The sequence below is a fragment of the Cricetulus griseus genome, chromosome 2 (assembly GCF_003668045.3).
Source record: "Cricetulus griseus strain 17A/GY chromosome 2, alternate assembly CriGri-PICRH-1.0, whole genome shotgun sequence".
Classification (NCBI taxonomy): domain Eukaryota; kingdom Metazoa; phylum Chordata; class Mammalia; order Rodentia; family Cricetidae; genus Cricetulus; species Cricetulus griseus.
The window spans coordinates 16,745,837-16,762,771 of record NC_048595.1 but is presented as its reverse complement, the minus strand read 5'-3'; the positions used below and the strand labels follow the sequence as shown (position 1 = coordinate 16,762,771).

The window sequence follows — 16,935 nt, the reverse complement described above, 5'->3', positions numbered from 1 at the left end:
TCACCTCTTAAGTGGACATCAGAATTATTGTCACCATTATTTTACCTAATATGGTTGTCTTTAATAGTTATACAGATTTATTAACAATAAGAGTAAACGCATAGAATATACTCCACAAATGAATGGGCTCCAACAAAGACATAGCTAATGAGCCCTAGTATATTTTTATATGAATGCTCATACAACTATATATAAAGAAATCTTTTGATCAATTCATTGCAAGTATAATTATGGGAATTCTCTGAGAATATGGCACATCCTAAGTATGGCAGCTAGCCCAGGCCCACTTTCTGTAGACACAGAACTAAGATGGTGTGTAGTTTCTGTCACTCTGCCATCTACTTACAAAAGGCATTTACAAAGTTTATCCATGAACCATTCAAGTTTATAAAAGGTTGTAAAAAAAACTAATCTTGTTTCAGGGAAGATGCTCTAGTTCCTATGGAGCAGGCACATACCTGAGGCTGTGTAGCGAACCTGTCGCACTGCTGTGTTCAGTTTAATATCCAAGCCTTCAGCTAAAGCCACAGGCACACATGAGTAGCCATTTCTTACTGTCAGGTGACTGCCAGTAAACTCAAAGTCATCATCCTAACAAGGACAAAAAAGGCCTATTACCACACTTTTAAATAAAATTTACACTATGCCATTTGCATTGAGTTCTCTATCATGGTGTTGAAGAGCACAAGCTTGTAGACCAGTCAGTTTCTAAAAGAATCTGTGTATGGGTATTACCAGCATGTGTGTTGTGCCCCATTCACATGCAGTGTCTGCAAAAGCCACAAAAAGGTGTTGCATACCCAGTGACCAGAGTGGCTAACAACTGCCGTGTGGGTGCTAGCAATTAAACCCAGGTCCTCTGCAAGGGCAGCCAGTGCTCTTAACTGCTGAGCCACCTCTCCAGCCCCAAACAGTACTTTAAGACCACAGTTAAACAATTACTCAGTATTCAAGTTTAGATGCCTAAGGGAAAAGTCCTGATTGATCTATCTCTAGATAGTTTTAGCACAGCACTCACTATAAGTTCAAACCATCCATAGAGACACAGATGACCAGAAAGCACAAAAGCTGATGCATTTATCTTCTTTTTTTCCTTTTTGGCTTTTCAAGACAGGGTTTCTCTGTGTAGCCCTGGCTGTCCTCAAACTAACAGACCCACCTGCCCCTGTCTCCCAAGTGCTGAATTAAAGGTGTGCGCCATTGTCAACCAGACCTATTTGCCTTCTTAGAGCACTACAGATGTGCATGATATCAAGGATCACTGCCATAATTACATTTTCTTTTACATAAGACAAAAAGCCCTTTTCAGTCCTTAAGCTAACAGATTTTAAAGTTGAGGAATATAGTGGGAAATTACCAATACAGAGCCAAGTAGAAATACAAGGGTATTTAATAGGGAAAAGCCTTACAGAGTGACCTAGCCAGCCGGCATGGCAGCAGTCTGTCCAGCAAGTACAAAAGTGAAACCGAAAGAGAAAACGCAGTCCCGTGCAAGTATCGCTCTACGTCACCCTGGCCTCGTCCTGGCAAGCTGGTCAGGCACACCTGTAGCCAGCCCCTAAGGAGGCGTGGCTACAGCTTACCCTACAGAGGAAGATTTCTAAAACCAGTTGGTCTAGTTAGGTAAAGGCAAGTCATCCGCAAGAGGAAGCTCCAGACATTCATGGAATATCATCAAGCCACGGTCTGACCTGGAAGCTAAGAGTATCCCACATAGTCTAGAAACTCTTAGGAATTACATGTTAAAACATAAGCTCAGGTGAGTGTGACAACTTTCAGAATGTAAGAAGTACAGATGGAGCTAGAGGGATAACAATGATAGAGCATACACACATGAGGCCTAGGATCAAGCTTAGAACCAGGACAAAAAGGACACACCAACGCCTAGAAGAAAATGTAATGTATTTATCTGACAGGTGAGCTCTTACAACTTCTTAAAAAAGAAGGTAAACAACCAGACTTTCAAAGGGGCCAAATACCCAAGGACACTTCAGAGCAACTGATCCGCACATGAAGACATTCTGCCCTCCAGGTCTGACACTATCTCTGAGATGTGAAGCACATGGACTGTGCTACTGGGGGGAAAGGCAATTTGGTATGCAGTTTGGAAGTTTGTTAAAGGGCAGAAGCAGGGCTGGGGGTATAGGTCAGAGGCAGAGTACTTACCTGGTATGTACAAGACTCTGAATTTGATCCCTAATACCACTAAAAACTAACCTACTTTCCATAAGATCTTATCAATTCCACTCAAAAAAATTTGGGGGGTTGAGGGGTGGTCAGAGACAGGAACTCACTATATAGCTCTGGCTGACCTGGAACTCCTTTCCAAGTGCTGGGATTAAAGGTGTGCGCCACTACAACCAGGCTTAATTTGTTTTCTGAGAAAAATACTAATATTCAGAGCACCTTCACTAATAGTACCCCAAACACACAAATAATCCCATCAGTGTACCAACAATGAATTAACAATCTGTTTATCTCTACAATGGAATTGTAACAAATGACAAAGGGATAAACTACCTCTCAGGCGCATAAAAACAACCTACCATGAAAGCACACAACAAGCTGAAGCAGGATGGGAAGGAGGAAATAATTGCAAAAGGGCAGAAGAAAACTCTTTAGGATGACAAAGCCCTCACGATGAAGGCCATGCTGACCTTGAACTCATTAATTTTTCTGCTCTAGCCTTTAAAGCCCTGGGATGGCAGGTGTGGACCACAACACCAGGCTGAAAAGACTGAAAAGTTCTATATCCTAACTGTTGTGGTAGCTCAAGGCAAAGTAAGCTCGGCAAATCATCAAGCTGCTTAAGATGTGTGGATTTCACTGAGAGCAAATGCTGTCTCCTACTGAAGCTATCTATGAACACACACACACACACACACACACACACACACACACACACACACACACACACACACACTTACTTTTAGTAGTCCTCAAGTATGTGCAATTCAATAAATAATGAAGAAATCTTACCTGATCCCAATGTTTAAGAGAGAGGGTAGAGAGTGGTGTGGCGTTGGCAAATTCAAGATTTGCAAAATGCCAGTCAAGTATTTGTCTATCTCTTGATGAGAGATATACATCACTGAAAACATAAGGGAGTGCAGTGTTAACAAAGATATCAATGAGTTCACGTGGATGGTCTCAGCCAATCTGAACTCTAAGCTGGGGACTGGGACTATACCTTATATGTAAGTCACAGAACAGGCTGTCACCTGTGTTACTAACTGCTCTAACCCTGATGTCTAGAAAGCATGCCATCACTGCCTGAAACCCAGTGAAAATAGATAAAGTCCTAGTCCTCCAAATCTTTCGAGTGTGAAACAATAGTATCTTTTTTTTTTCTTAAATCACACCCACAAACAATTTCCATCTAGGACAGCTTTATATCAATACCAGGTTTGTAAAGAAGAGCTAATTTTAGATAAAGAACATCTCACACACTAAAATGTAAGAGTAGGGACTACAAACCCAACCACAGCCCCATGCTCATAGTAAAAGCTCCTTATTTTGTCATCTTCCTTTCAAACTGAACATAAGATGGAGAGAGAGCAAAGCTGTAATTCTTAATGTCTGAGTTTCTTTCCTTACCTTGGGGGGTTTGCTTCCAATTCTTGAAGTTTTTCCTCTAGCTTTCCTTGTGTTTCAGCTAATTCATCATATTCCTAACAGAATTTTTTTAAAAAAGGTGAGTTAGTCTCAATGGTCGAATGTTTACCAGTTTATATGTAACACATTTCCTGCTCAGGTCATGTATACAAAATGTGATGCAATTTAAGGCTGGGGTCAAGCCTCAGGGATGTTTTTTATGCCAGAAACAGCTATTAATCTGGAATAAGTTGGGGCAGAAGGGAAAATGGTAAAAGCACTGGCATGCTGCAAACACAGAGTGAAATCACATTAGTCACCGTGCTCTCAGCACTCCTCATGGCCCTGGTGTGGGATTCCTTGGAACCACAGTTCATTTCAGCTTCACAAAGATTCTTCAAGCTATGTATCACTAATATGTATCACTAATCTGCAGCATGCTGCAGATGAGGTGACTAAGAAGGCCAAGGTGCTTGGGGACATCGCGTGAGATACTGGAATCATACAGCTTGAATTGAAACTCCACATAAATTACCATCCTCAAATGTCAGGATGAGAACAATGCAGGAAATACCAATCTCACACCATACTGAGCCATTAACTCCCCATGGCTCTTTAGGCACCAACCCGTCTTCTGCACAGCACAGACACTTGTGGTTGGCTTCCCACCTCTACACTAATTTTCAGGGCATCGTGGAACTAACCTTGCAGAGGGCGGTCAGGTCCCTGTGCTTGCTTTTCACTAAAAACTCAGCTGTAATATCTCGGGGTGGCTTCACTTCCGATGCCTCTTTGTATTGCTGATGGAGTTCTTTAATTTTCTCCTTCAAATTTACCATCTAAGATGGAAAAGTAAAAAATTTCATACTAGCCAGCTGGTGATGACATACGCCTATAATCTCAGCACTGGGAAGCAGAGGCAGGCAGATCTCTGTGAATTTGAGGTGAGTTTTGGTCTACAGAGTCAGTTCCAGGACAGCTAAACCTATACAGAGAAACCCGTCTTGAAAAGCAAAAAAAAAAAAAAAAACAAAAAAAAACAAAAAAAAAAAAGAAAATTTTTTTCATATTAGCAGTGTAATTCATTTCAAAAGAACACATGCCCTTGGCATTAGCTCTCCCTGTACAATGTTATGAAAGAGCCTTAATTCCTGGTTCTGTACCATGCTATTTGGGAAAAAAAACAGCTTAACAGAGGTTTCCACAGCACTATCAGGTAACTAAGATAGATTCTTGTTTTCTAAAACAACAGAAAGGGAAAAAAGTGTCCCACTTAAGAAAAAATACATAAAACAATCATCAATAAGTTTATTTTGGGAAAACAGCTGTCTTTGTTTTGCTTTTGAAACAAGGTCTCACTATGTAGCCCAGGGCTTAAATCACAGCCCCTCTTGCATTAGCCTCCGAGGTGTTGAAATCAACACAGGCTCATCACTATGCCCAGCTTTGGTATCTGTGCATTGGTATCGGCCTGTGTTACGATAAATCTTTCCGCCAAAAGCTGCCTGAGCCCCACTGCCACATGTGAGCTTTACGCTAGCCGCCTGCCCGAGTTAGGCCCAAATGAATACACAGAAACTTGTATTAGGTTCAAAGCTGCTTGGCCAATGACTAGGATTTCTCATCTGTTAGCTCAGTCTTAATTATCATAAATCTATATATAAGACTTATCTTATCAGACGCCTTATTGGCGTCCCTCCTTGTTGGTGGCTCACATTGTGCCGCTGGAGCAGGAGCGGAGGGGAAAAGAGGGACGCTTCCTGTTTCTCCCTTATTAAATATGAGTCTCCTTGCTATGTCACTTCCTGCCTGGATCAACGTTTCTCTACTACATTTCCCAGAATCCTCTTCGACTCCTAATCCTGTCTACTTGCTGTCTCATTGGCCAAACAGAATTTTATTTAACATCAAAAAGATAAACATACATAGTACATTCCCCATCATACCTGCATGTGGGTCTGTGTGAGGGTGTCAGAACCCCTGAACTAGAGCTAGAGACAGTTGTGAGCTGCCATCTGGGTGCTGGGAATTTAACCAGGGTCCTCTGGAAGAGCAACCAGTGCGCTTAACCACTGAGCCATCTTTCCAGAACCATTCCTCTTTTTTTTTTTTTTTTTTTTTTTGGTAACATGTAAAAGGTCAAATCATCACACAAAGAACTTTATGCAATCATTTCTAATGTTAGTTTTTTTAAGTACCAACAGGGTGTTGAAGCCTGGCCCACAGTTGTCTGCCAACTGGCAATTCTCAACCACTCTTCAGTCCTTTCCACAGTCTATACAGAGGTGGGCTGGAGCTCCTAGTGACAGGAAGCCTAATGAGAGTGACGTCCTGCCCCTCCCCAGATGATGATACCTGAGCTGGTATCTTGTGCAGCTGGTAGGATAAAAAGAAATATCTGACTGTATCTGTATCATCTGGAACTTGGAACTCAGAAGGTGGTAACAGAAACCTCAGTTAGGGAGCAGAGGTGGATGTGTTGGCATCAAGAGGCACAATTATGGCAATGAATGAGCTGACTTGATCTTCTTTATCAATAGGTACTTGACCCCATTACAGCTGACCTTGTTATAACCCCAGACCTCAGCAGAAATGCTGACCAACCAAACTGCAGCTAGTAAGGGTTAGGAGACCAGCCAGGTAGCACCTTTCCATGGAGGAGAAACTCCAGAAAGGCCTTTAAGTAAAAGGAGTCCCCTTGTTTTCAGGGTTTTTTTTTTTTTTTTTTTTTTTTTTTTGGGGGGGGGGGCTACAGAAACCATGAATGCAGAGCTCTACCTTATTAAGAAGCTCTTTCAGCTCCTCCTGAGTTTTCACTATCTTCTTCCAGTGTTCGATCTGTTCATCTTTGACATGCTTTTCTTGTAGCCTGTAAGAGACAATGCATGTGGCCCAGCTGCAGAGCCAGCTCTATAGAACAGAACAGGCACCCAGCCAAACCCCGAGGGCCAAAGCCCACTGTCTGTCTAATATTCAGACAAGAAAGTTAGCTGGTTGTGTCTGTTACCTGACCTACAAGATAAACAGAATAACATGCATTAAAGTGATACATTTTAGAACTAAAAGGGGCCTTGAAGATTCTGTAATTATTTTAAATGTTTTATTTTTGGAATTCATTTTACTTTGAAAAATTTCTCTATTTTTCTTAATGTTTGCCTGACTGTATGTCTGTGCACCATGCAGATGCAGTGCCTGCAGAGGCAGGAGGCAAGAGGGCGTCAGATCTCTGGTACTAGAGTGACAGATGGCTGTAAGCTGCCACATAGGTGCTGGGAATTGAACCCAGGTCCTTTGAAGGAACAGCCAGTGCTCTTAACCACTCTCTCTAGCCCTGACTTGTAATTGATAAACAGTTTCAAAGTACTTACTGAATGACAACCTCCAATGCCTGGCCAAGGGATACAGGTTTATTATTGAGGACGTTGAAGTCTAGCTGATGACTAAGGTAAGAGGTGGCTTCTAGCAACCGGTTAAATTCTTGTTCTACCATTTCGTCTTTCTCTTTTGGAACCTGAAAATATGAAGTATAGCAGAGTTGGTCCTTATCAAACTAAGCACAGTCATCCATGAACACACAGAAATGTTCTATAGTTTAAGAGGCCAAAATATGTATTTCAAAGGAAAACCTTTGAGGACAATGATTTGACTTTTTCTATGAAGTGGTTAAATCCATTTAAATGAGATATGAAATGTTTCAGGCCTGAAATATTTCCCTCTTTCCCTCAGAGCCAGGACTCAACCTACAGTAACAGCCACAAGACCTGCAATGGCACTAGCTGAAGTTACAGGAAGCACAAGGTACACTGAGCTGACTAGGCTGCCATGCAAAGGACACACTAGGAAAGTCCCAGAGAACAAAGACTATGATCACACAACTGAAGACCTTCCAAAATAGGAGCAAAAATGGGAAGAAGAGGCTCAAGTTACCTGTTCAAAGATGAAAGAATTTCAAGAGACAGTAGGAAATAGTCAAATTCATGTATTGACAATAACACATCAGTACCTTCTTTTACGTAGTGCTAATGGATTCTCAGCTTCAGAGCTGAAGGTCAGTCAAAGCTCTCAGACTAGGAATAATGCAGTTACTAGCAGGTCTGTGGTAGAGGAAGGGAACACACTTCCAAGCAGTCCTCCAGCTGACCTAGACCATTTTGTCTAGTCTAATGACAACAGCATCAGTTCATCTTTCTTCTGTTACACCTTAGCTTTGCCCCAAGTATCCTATCTGCAGCCCCACTGCTGGATTCATGGCAACAGCGAGAGACAACACAGCATGTCTAAGATAAGCATCTTTTGCCAGGGCTGGGCACTCTGTGGGAAGTGAGATTTAAAATACAGACTTCACCTTGCCATCAACTTAAAACAGGGAACAAGAAAACAAAGCACTAAAATTAGCCTAGTAAATACCAAGCCTGAGGTGTTTGGTAGAAAGTGACTACTGACAAGATCACCATGTAAGAGGTCACCTCTCACAGGAAACACTCCAATTCTGCACTTGGAAATAAATGGAGAAGGAAAGCACTTGACCATACCCCTCACAGGTCACCCCATGAGATGAGCCACTGGTGTGGCAAAGAGGACTTGTTAAATAAAACAGGGTAACTTTTACTAAAAGAAAAGGAAAGAGGGATGAAGCAGCTCTACTTTGGATCTATGAACACAATAGATACAAGTGACAACAGGGTCATGCTTAATGCCTCCAAGGACAGAGGAGGCTCTCACAGAGAAACAACTACTCCCAGCCTAAAGGAAATCTAAACTCCAATAATCTGGTTTGTATAGATAAATGAGGTAGAGAACCAGGCTTCAGATGTGTGGTGTCATTTAGGCAGTACTACAGTCCCAGGGGCTGGTGGGTCAGAGGATCTGGTCAACCCATTTCTACCGTGAAAGAAGAGCTCTTGGTGATGGCCCTGCTTGCTCTGACTGCACCTAAGAGAGCTGTTCTGTTCAGAGACCCTCTTGTCATGAATTTCATTCACATTCTCATCAGTTACTTTTTCTCAGAGATGTGATGGCCATGTACAGAGTAACTCAAAATGAAATTCTGCTCAAGAACTTGCTATCTCCAGCACAACCCTGCAATGTGCTACAGAAGACGGCTCTACCACTCCACAATCACACTTCAATATAAACCCTCATAGCTGTGCCATGTCAACTGCAAGACTGCTTTTCCTGTGTTTCTTAAAGTGCCTCACAAGAGGATGCTCTAGCAAGAGGGACTAGACCACATATGCCTTTACTATGGGGCGGAATGCGCCAAAACACGAGAACGCAAATGGGACAGATTAAAGCTCTTCTAATGCCAACTGGATGGCTTGCTTCAGACAAGCTTTAATCTTTGTGGTTAGAGTGACAGTCACATAAGGAAGTTCATACTGAGAGATACCCAGCACTCAGGTTCAGTAACTGGGTCTAGGGTGGTGGTAGAGAAATATTTAAAGGGACACTGTCAAGGTTAGAGGGACCAAATTCACCTGTTGTTTCTTCCCTCTGTTTTCTGAGCAGCCTGCTTGGTTCATTACACTTCCCCTTTCCAGCCCACACTCCCCACAAAAAACTGATGTTTTACATGCGCTTTCAATGACAAAAACTCAAACAGCACCAGCCCAACTCTACAACAACAAACCAGTGTGAATGTGTGATGGAGAGGATCATTGAAAGGAAAAGATTCAAGTGTTAAGCTTTTAATGGGTTACTGTAAACAGTGAAGAAAATGATTTGAAAAATTATGAAAAAATACCTTGACAGTGTCCTTTTAACCAGTGCAGCAGAGGGAGAAATAAACTGTAAATAACAGCCCAACAGCCACGTCAAGTTTAGTTTTGTATGACAGCAGTAAAATCAAGGCTTTAAACACACAGCATGACAGAAGCATTCTGTTAGCTTAGAAGCTGCAACCGCTGGAGAAATAAGGAACAGACTGTACAGAGACCAAAATGGGAAAGTCAAGGCATAGAAATGGCCGGGGTTAGGGGCAATTTTAAAAAGGTGGGTGGTGGTGAGAAAGCAGTGGGTAACAAAAAGTAAAAATTAAAGAACAGAAAACACAGAACAGTAACAACAAAATCAAACAAAACTAAAACCAAAGGAGTACTGCCACGTTTGACTCACATCAGACAGTAAGACTGCATGTCCAGTACCCACTTAGACCCAAGGCTCAGCTTTATGAGATTATGTGAGGTAGTCAGCAACCAGGCCCATTCATTTCTGCCCAGGTGAGCAATTACAGCGATGCTAATGTTGCCAGTGAAACCAGGGGGAAGCATTGAAGCCAGGCTGTTCTCCATTAACTTTAACATTTCAATTGGAGATGAAAAGGAGTACTTGGAAAGCAGTAAATAGTATGCCTGTCCATTGGCAAACCAATACCGACAAGGGGAAACTCAAACATATTTTTAATGCTTTTAAATATTAACTCCATCACTAAAAAGCCAGTTATGGATGCTCTATTTACATATCTAACAATTAAAACTTTCACTGTCAAAGCAAACATTAAAGCTCAATAGTCTAGCTGCCCATGTAGGACCACATAGAACAGTGAGCTATTATTATTTTAGAGATTGTTGTCATTATGTTTTGAATAGTTAACAGCAGGTGCTGGGGAGATAAGATGCTTAAGTCTGTAAAGTGCCTGCCACACAGAGGACCTGAGTTCGGAGCCCCAGAATTCACATAAAAATATAACACAGTGCAGGGGAGGCAGGGTTAGGAGAATCCCTAGGGCTTGCTGGCCAGCCAAAACAGCTCAGTCAGTGAGCTCCAGGTTCCGTGAGAGATCCTGTCTCAAAAATAAGGTGGAAAGTGAGAGAGGGAGATACCAACCTCTTATGTACACTCACAACCCCAAACATGTGTACACACCTGCACATACACATATACACACAAATACAAAAAATAATAACAACAAACACCATCTACTACATCTTTTTCCTATAGCAAAAATGGCTGGGCATGGAGCTGTGTCCTTAAGCAAGCACCACCTGTGATATCCATCCTCCACCCCCCCCCCTTTTAATTTTGGTTTTTCAAGATAGGGTTTCTCTTTGTAAACCTAGCTATCCTATAACTTGTTTTAAGACCAGGCTACACTCAAACTCACAAAGATTCATTTGCATGTACCCCTAATGCACCACCATGTCCGTCGATATCCATAACTTTGAGTAACTGCTACCTTATATAACATGGGAGAATTATTTATTCTCTATGTACTAACAAGAGAACCATCAAATTGTTACCCTCCTTTGTGGTATTAAGGGTTGAACTCTAGACTACAGGGCTACATATATCCCTAAGCCTTTCTATTTTGAGACTTCAATTGCCTAGGCTGTTCTTGAACTTGATCTTCCTTCTGAAGTAGCTGGAATTACAGGACTGACACTGTGCTGGTTTTTTTTTTTTTGGTTTTTCGAGACAGGATTTCTCTGTGTAGCTTTGGAGCCTATCCTGGCACTCGCTCTGGAGACCAGGCTGGCCTCAAACTCACAGAGATCCACCTGCCTCTGCCTCTGCCTCCCGAGTGCTGGGACTAAAGGCATGCGCCACCAACGCCTGGCACACTGGGTCAATTTTGATTGAGGTTGTACACAAAGAACACAGAATCTCATTTTTAAACAGCTAAGAAGTCTCAATGGCTGAGTAATTTCTACTCTAGGTGGGTCTTGCTGGCTCCAGAAAAACTATTTTAAGTTTCCATTTTGTTTTTTTGAGACAGGGTCTTTCTATTATGTATCCTAGCTATCCTGGAACTTGCTATGTAGACCAGGCTGGTCTCAAACTCATAGATCCAACTGCCTCTGCCTCTGAGTGCCCAGCCTGAGAAGAACTATTTTAAAGCTCTCTGAAGAGGAGACTTAACAGACACAGTCACACAGGTCCTCACACCCTGCCCTACTTAGCTCCTTGAGAAATCAGGCATGGGAATCTGAGCTGGAACACCAAGCAACAGGCTGCTTTCAAGTCCTTTAGGAAAATACATGGGAGCTACAGCTTTCCATTATGCAAAATGAGAAAACAAAACAAAACAAAAAAACCTACCCACCCACTTAATTTTTTCTATTTCTAAAGCCACAAAGCATCATTTGTAGTTATAAGGATATGCAAGGAAGGTTCTCTGCACCTATCCTTTAAGTGAAAAGCTAGTCTACAGGTCAACAGTTCCACATTCTCACTGAGCTATACCACTGGAGACAGAAAAACAGACATAAACATGGCTTATTACATAAGGCAAGAGGAACTTAAAGCTACAAAGAACTCTTTCCAAAACTAAAACGTGTAAGAATCATCACTTGCATATAGCACCAAATACAAATAAACGAACTGAGGTGGGGAAAAAAAACACATCCAGGACTGGAGAGATGGCTCAGCAGTTAAGAGCACTTGTTGCTTTTGTGAAGGACCCAGGTACGATACCCAGCACCCACATGGTATTTCAGAACTCCAGTCCCAGGGAATCCAACACCTTCTTCTGGCCTCCCTGGGCAACAGGTACAATACTGTGCAAAGACATACATGCAGGCAAACCCCCCTACACAAAAAATAAAATATATAAATCTAAAAAAATAAATGGGGAAAAAAACGCACATCCCTTTTCAAACTATCAGATGCTGCTCAAAGATCTGGTCTCCAGATAGGGAGCTTACACTGGAACATCACTAACAACCTTCTATAATATGGTTGGTGGCATATATCTATGTTCTTATGCAAGTTGTTTATCTGTGACAGGAGAGATTGGCCACCATGCCTGGGGAGAACTTACTAGTAGGTATGCTATTTAGAACACATGTTTAAAAACCCTGTGTTACTGAAATGCAATCACCAATAACAAACTCACAAAAGGCAGAGCTCTGAGCACTAAGGATCAATGATAGAGCAACTGCCTAGAACCCTGAGGGCCTGGGTCCCATCCCAGACACAGCAAACACAAAAATATCAGCTAAACTGTGCTGAGTCGCACAGGCCTGTTATCTTAGCACTTTGGCGGCTCAGGTAGGAGGCTCAGGAGCCAGTTACAGAAAAGCTTATCTAACACTAAAAGCACTTGCCTGATATCTCTTTACTGGTGTCTTGTTTCATTACATCACCCAGGCTCTTTCTTGCTACTGACCTCAAACATCTATCTCATCCTATCACTTCCCCTGCTCCCAACTCCACTCCCAGCACCTCCATAGCTAGGCCCTGCCCTACACTGTAGCTTGTCTTCTTGCCTCACCAGGATGAGCTTCATCCTTCCCTCACAGACCCCTCCACCGCTTACCTTCCTCAGCCTCAGTATAGAATCACAGACTAAAGTCTTAACTGCACCTCACAAATGTGCTCCCCCCCTTTCACATTGTCCCACCAGCCCCTCCTACACACTCACTTGCCCCTTGACTCTTCTGTAGCAATTGGTTCTACCTAACCCTTTGAAAATCTGCCTCAGTTTAGTGTTGTGATAGGCTTTGGGGTACAGATTCTTCAGACCCTTCTCTCCCCAAAGCAAAAACAGGACAAATTAAACAAATTAGAAAAATATTTGTAATATTTTTAGTAATAAAAATTGGAGAGGGGGTATTTCCAAATGAGTACCATTAGAGTCAAGTTGAAAACGGTACTCAACTTTATATCCTTTACTGAGTTTTACCTAATAATTCAGTAAATTAACCTCTTCCATAACCCTTCTCTCGCATTCTGTTCTGTTTATTTTGTTAATATCTCTCCCAAGCTCTGGAAAGAAATCTGGACATGTTGGTGGACACGATTTTTATGGCTTGAACATCAAGCCATGAAAATCTAAGGCAGCTAGCTAGGAATAAATAAGGATGTCCCTTGAGATCATCACAAAAAACTCAAGAGTGGGGAGTCTTACCTTTGTTAATAATAGCTAAGCCATAACATATGCAGTATATAGCAAACTTTTCTTCCTCAAAATACAAAGATAACAATATGCCTACAGTTTTAGACAATGGGCTCTCATCCTGACAGAGGAGTTGGTCAAATTTCTGCTAAACACAAACTTTTGAATTTTTCTCATGCCTGCAAAATCAGGACTGCCAGGGGCAGCCTAAGCCTGTGTGACCACAGCTCCCCTACTCACATTGCTCAGACCAACCATTATGTTCCTGCTACTCTCACACCGAGGACAAGAAGCTCCTAGACCTCTGACCATAAATACTAACTTACTTCCACTTCTAGGTAAGTATCACCATTTGGCTACTTATTAGCCTGTCAGAAGCCTGAGTCTAAACACACAAAGCCAAGTGACAGAGCACACAGACCTTAAGCACACGATGGAGGCACAGCGCAAAAATATGAAGAATTAAGTTTAATTCCACAGGTCTCTTGAAGTAACTGGCCAGGGCCAATTCAGTAAATACCCATAAACAAATGCCTAGGCAGACATGTAAATTTGCTTATGTACCATCATTCTTTCCTATATAGCTCAGAGTTAAGAAAGCAAACAGAAAAATGCAATTGTTTCTCAGTCTGTATATTCATGCCATGCTCAGTAACAGATTCCCCTGAGATTATATCCAACTGAATCAAAGAAATTTTGAAAAGCTCTGTTTGTCATCAACTTACAGCTTGTCCATTGGCTTCATAAAGTGGGCATTTTTGCTTGATCTTGGCCAGTTCCATATTTACTTGTTTGCTGACAACAGCCATGGGATTCCCTCCTTGAAAGAAAGAAAGAAAGAAAGAAAGAAAGAAAGAAAGAAAAAAAGAAAGAAAGAAAGACTCAAATTCAGCCTCTCCTTGAAAAGAAAAATCTCTTTTTTTAAAAAAGATTTATTTATTTTTATACACATTGGTGTTTTGCCTGTGTGTACGTCTGTATGAGGGTGTCAGATCCCCTGGAACTGGAGTTACAGATAGTTTCAAGCTGCCATGTGGGTGCTGGGAATTGAACCTGGGTCCTCTGGCAGAACAACCAGTGCTCTTAACCACTGAGCTAGGCCCCAAAGAAAAATCTCAAAGTCGGACACATGGGGAAGGGCCTAGGCCACATGTGGTGGACTTTGCAGAGCCCCCATTGAGGGCCCCACCCTGCACCTGGGGAGTGGAGGGTGGATGGGGTGGGGGATAGGTCGGGGTAGGGTAAGAGGGGTGAGGGTGAGGAGAGGGAGAGGGAGAGGGAGAAGGGATTGACATGTGAAACAAGCTTGTTCCTAATTTGAACTAATAATAAATAAATAAATAAATAAACCCTTATGCACTAAAAGAAAAATCTCAAAGTCAAAGTTCCTTTACTCAAAATAAAAACTGCTAAACCCAGCCTTGGTGGCCTACGCCAGTGCTGCAGCACTTTTGAGGCAGGAGGATGGAGTGTTCAAGGCCAGTTTGGGCTATGTAATGAGACACCTTGTAGAATAAACAAGGGCAAGGGATGGAGATCAGTACCAGAGCTTGTCTCCCATATTAAAGGCACTGAGTTGGATCCCTGGCAGCCTTGCCAAAAGAATAAACAAATAAAATGGATGAAAATGTAGGGTATCAATTACATCTTCTATAATAATGCTCACAGTAAAAAATACATAAGACAAACATAAAAATGTTAAATTAGCTGGGCAGTGGTAGTGCACACGTTTAATCCCAGCACTGGGGAGGCAGAGGCAGGCAGATCTCTCTGTGAGTTTGAAGCCAGCCTGGTCTACAGGGCAAGTTTCAGGACAGCCAGGGTTACACAGAGGAACCCTAGAATGCTAAATTACTCATAATCCTCTAAGTTAACATTTTATTACAGATCCTTCTGAGATTTAGGTGTATAAAGTTAGACTTGACATAAAAGGATTATAACCATTCTATGAAAGTTTTAACTTAGTAATACATTGAAAAAAAAGCTGTTATGCTATGGAGCTACATAAGTCTTAGTAGATATACATATTTTACTCTATAGTAATTAATCTTACAATGTGGTTTCTAATGCTGTGCCATTATAAACAACGTCATGTTGGAAATGACGCAACATTGTCTACTTGTCTGTGTTTCTTTAGGATAATTTCTTTGAATTAGAAAAAGATACTCAGTATCAAAAGTCTTAAATGATTTACAATTTCAGCCTTCAGAAAGAGTATTTGGCAATTTATCTCCTACAAGGACCTGCTATAGTTTGAATATACTTTGCCCCCTCAAAAATCAGGCTGGAGTTTAATTCCCAGTTCAAGGACACCTTTAATCCCAGTACTCTGTGAGTTCAAGGCCAACCTGATCTACAGAGTGAGTTCCAGGACAGCTAGAGCTACATAGACAAACCCTATCTCAAAAAACCAAAACCTAACAAAAAGATAGACAAACTTGAGCCATTTTATTCTTACTAGCCTTAGGTGAGTGAACCCTACAGGTCCTTTTTTTGCCATGTGACAAGTACCTGGAGACTATCATCAAGAAGTCTATCAGATCATTGCCATTTTGGCCTAGTATCACAACTATAAGGAAAATAAACTTCTTTCTTTAGTTTTGGTTTTTCAAGACAGGGTTTCTTTGTTGCTTTGTTGACCAGGCTGACCTCAAACTCACAGAGATCTGCCTGCCTCTGCCTCCCAAGTGCTGGGATTAAAGTAAAGCCTGACTTAACTTCTTTCACACTGTCTGCAGTGTGTCCCTGACTTGTGGTATGTCCCTATGACTCTCTGTCTCTGATATGTCCTTAAGACTCACTGTCGCCGGGTGTTGGTGGCGCACACCTTTAATCCCAGCACTCGGGAGGCAGAGGCAGGCGGATCTCTGTGAGTTTGAGGCCAGCCTGGTCTCCAGAGCGAGTGCCAGGATAGGCTCCAAAGCTACACAGAGCTTAAAAAAAAAAGACTCACTATCTGTCTGTAGTGTGTCCGTATAACTCACTGTGTATGTTACTGGCAAAGAAAACTAACACAACCCATTGTCAGTGTATTATAAACTACTGGTTTAAATATAAGGTCTATCTGTCTCAGATTATATATTACAGTATAAAATAAAATTACTTACCAAGACCTGTTACTACCATGGCTCCAAGATCAGCTACATAGTTTCCTTTTCGAAATGTAGCAACCCGTCCACCTACGCGATCCTGTTTTTAGAAATCAAATGGCTAAAGTCACTTACTCTGTTTTAACCACAATAAGTCAGCATACCAGGATTTTATCTTTCATAAGAAGGAAAGTATTACTTTGACTTTACATTTAGTCAATAGACAGTACTATGTGCACAAAACACAAACCAATGATACCCTGAAGCTGAGGGAAAGAAAGGTGGCCATGAGCATGGATGTCAGAAGTGATGTGAAACACAACAAAGCGATGCTGGCAGCTGAAGACCACGAGCTGCCCAGCGATGCTAACTGCACAGGGTGCACAGGGTCCACTCAGAGAGGAAATCCATGCTTAT

At 41.8% G+C, this 16,935-nt stretch overlaps 1 protein-coding gene across 1 annotated transcript in view; it reads right to left on the bottom strand.

The window, feature by feature from the left end:
* Positions 1 to 16,935, bottom strand: part of Kdm1a (lysine demethylase 1A) — a 52,455-nt gene that overhangs the window by 4,361 nt on the left and 31,159 nt on the right. The window contains exons 8-15 of the mRNA XM_027399742.2: positions 16,537 to 16,618; positions 14,155 to 14,249; positions 6,963 to 7,105; positions 6,373 to 6,463; positions 4,299 to 4,433; positions 3,598 to 3,671; positions 2,980 to 3,091; positions 459 to 591 (exon numbers count right to left, since the gene is read on the bottom strand). Coding sequence (XP_027255543.1) covers positions 459 to 591; positions 2,980 to 3,091; positions 3,598 to 3,671; positions 4,299 to 4,433; positions 6,373 to 6,463; positions 6,963 to 7,105; positions 14,155 to 14,249; positions 16,537 to 16,618 — 865 coding nt within the window. The remainder of the gene's footprint in view (positions 1 to 458; positions 592 to 2,979; positions 3,092 to 3,597; positions 3,672 to 4,298; positions 4,434 to 6,372; positions 6,464 to 6,962; positions 7,106 to 14,154; positions 14,250 to 16,536; positions 16,619 to 16,935) is intronic.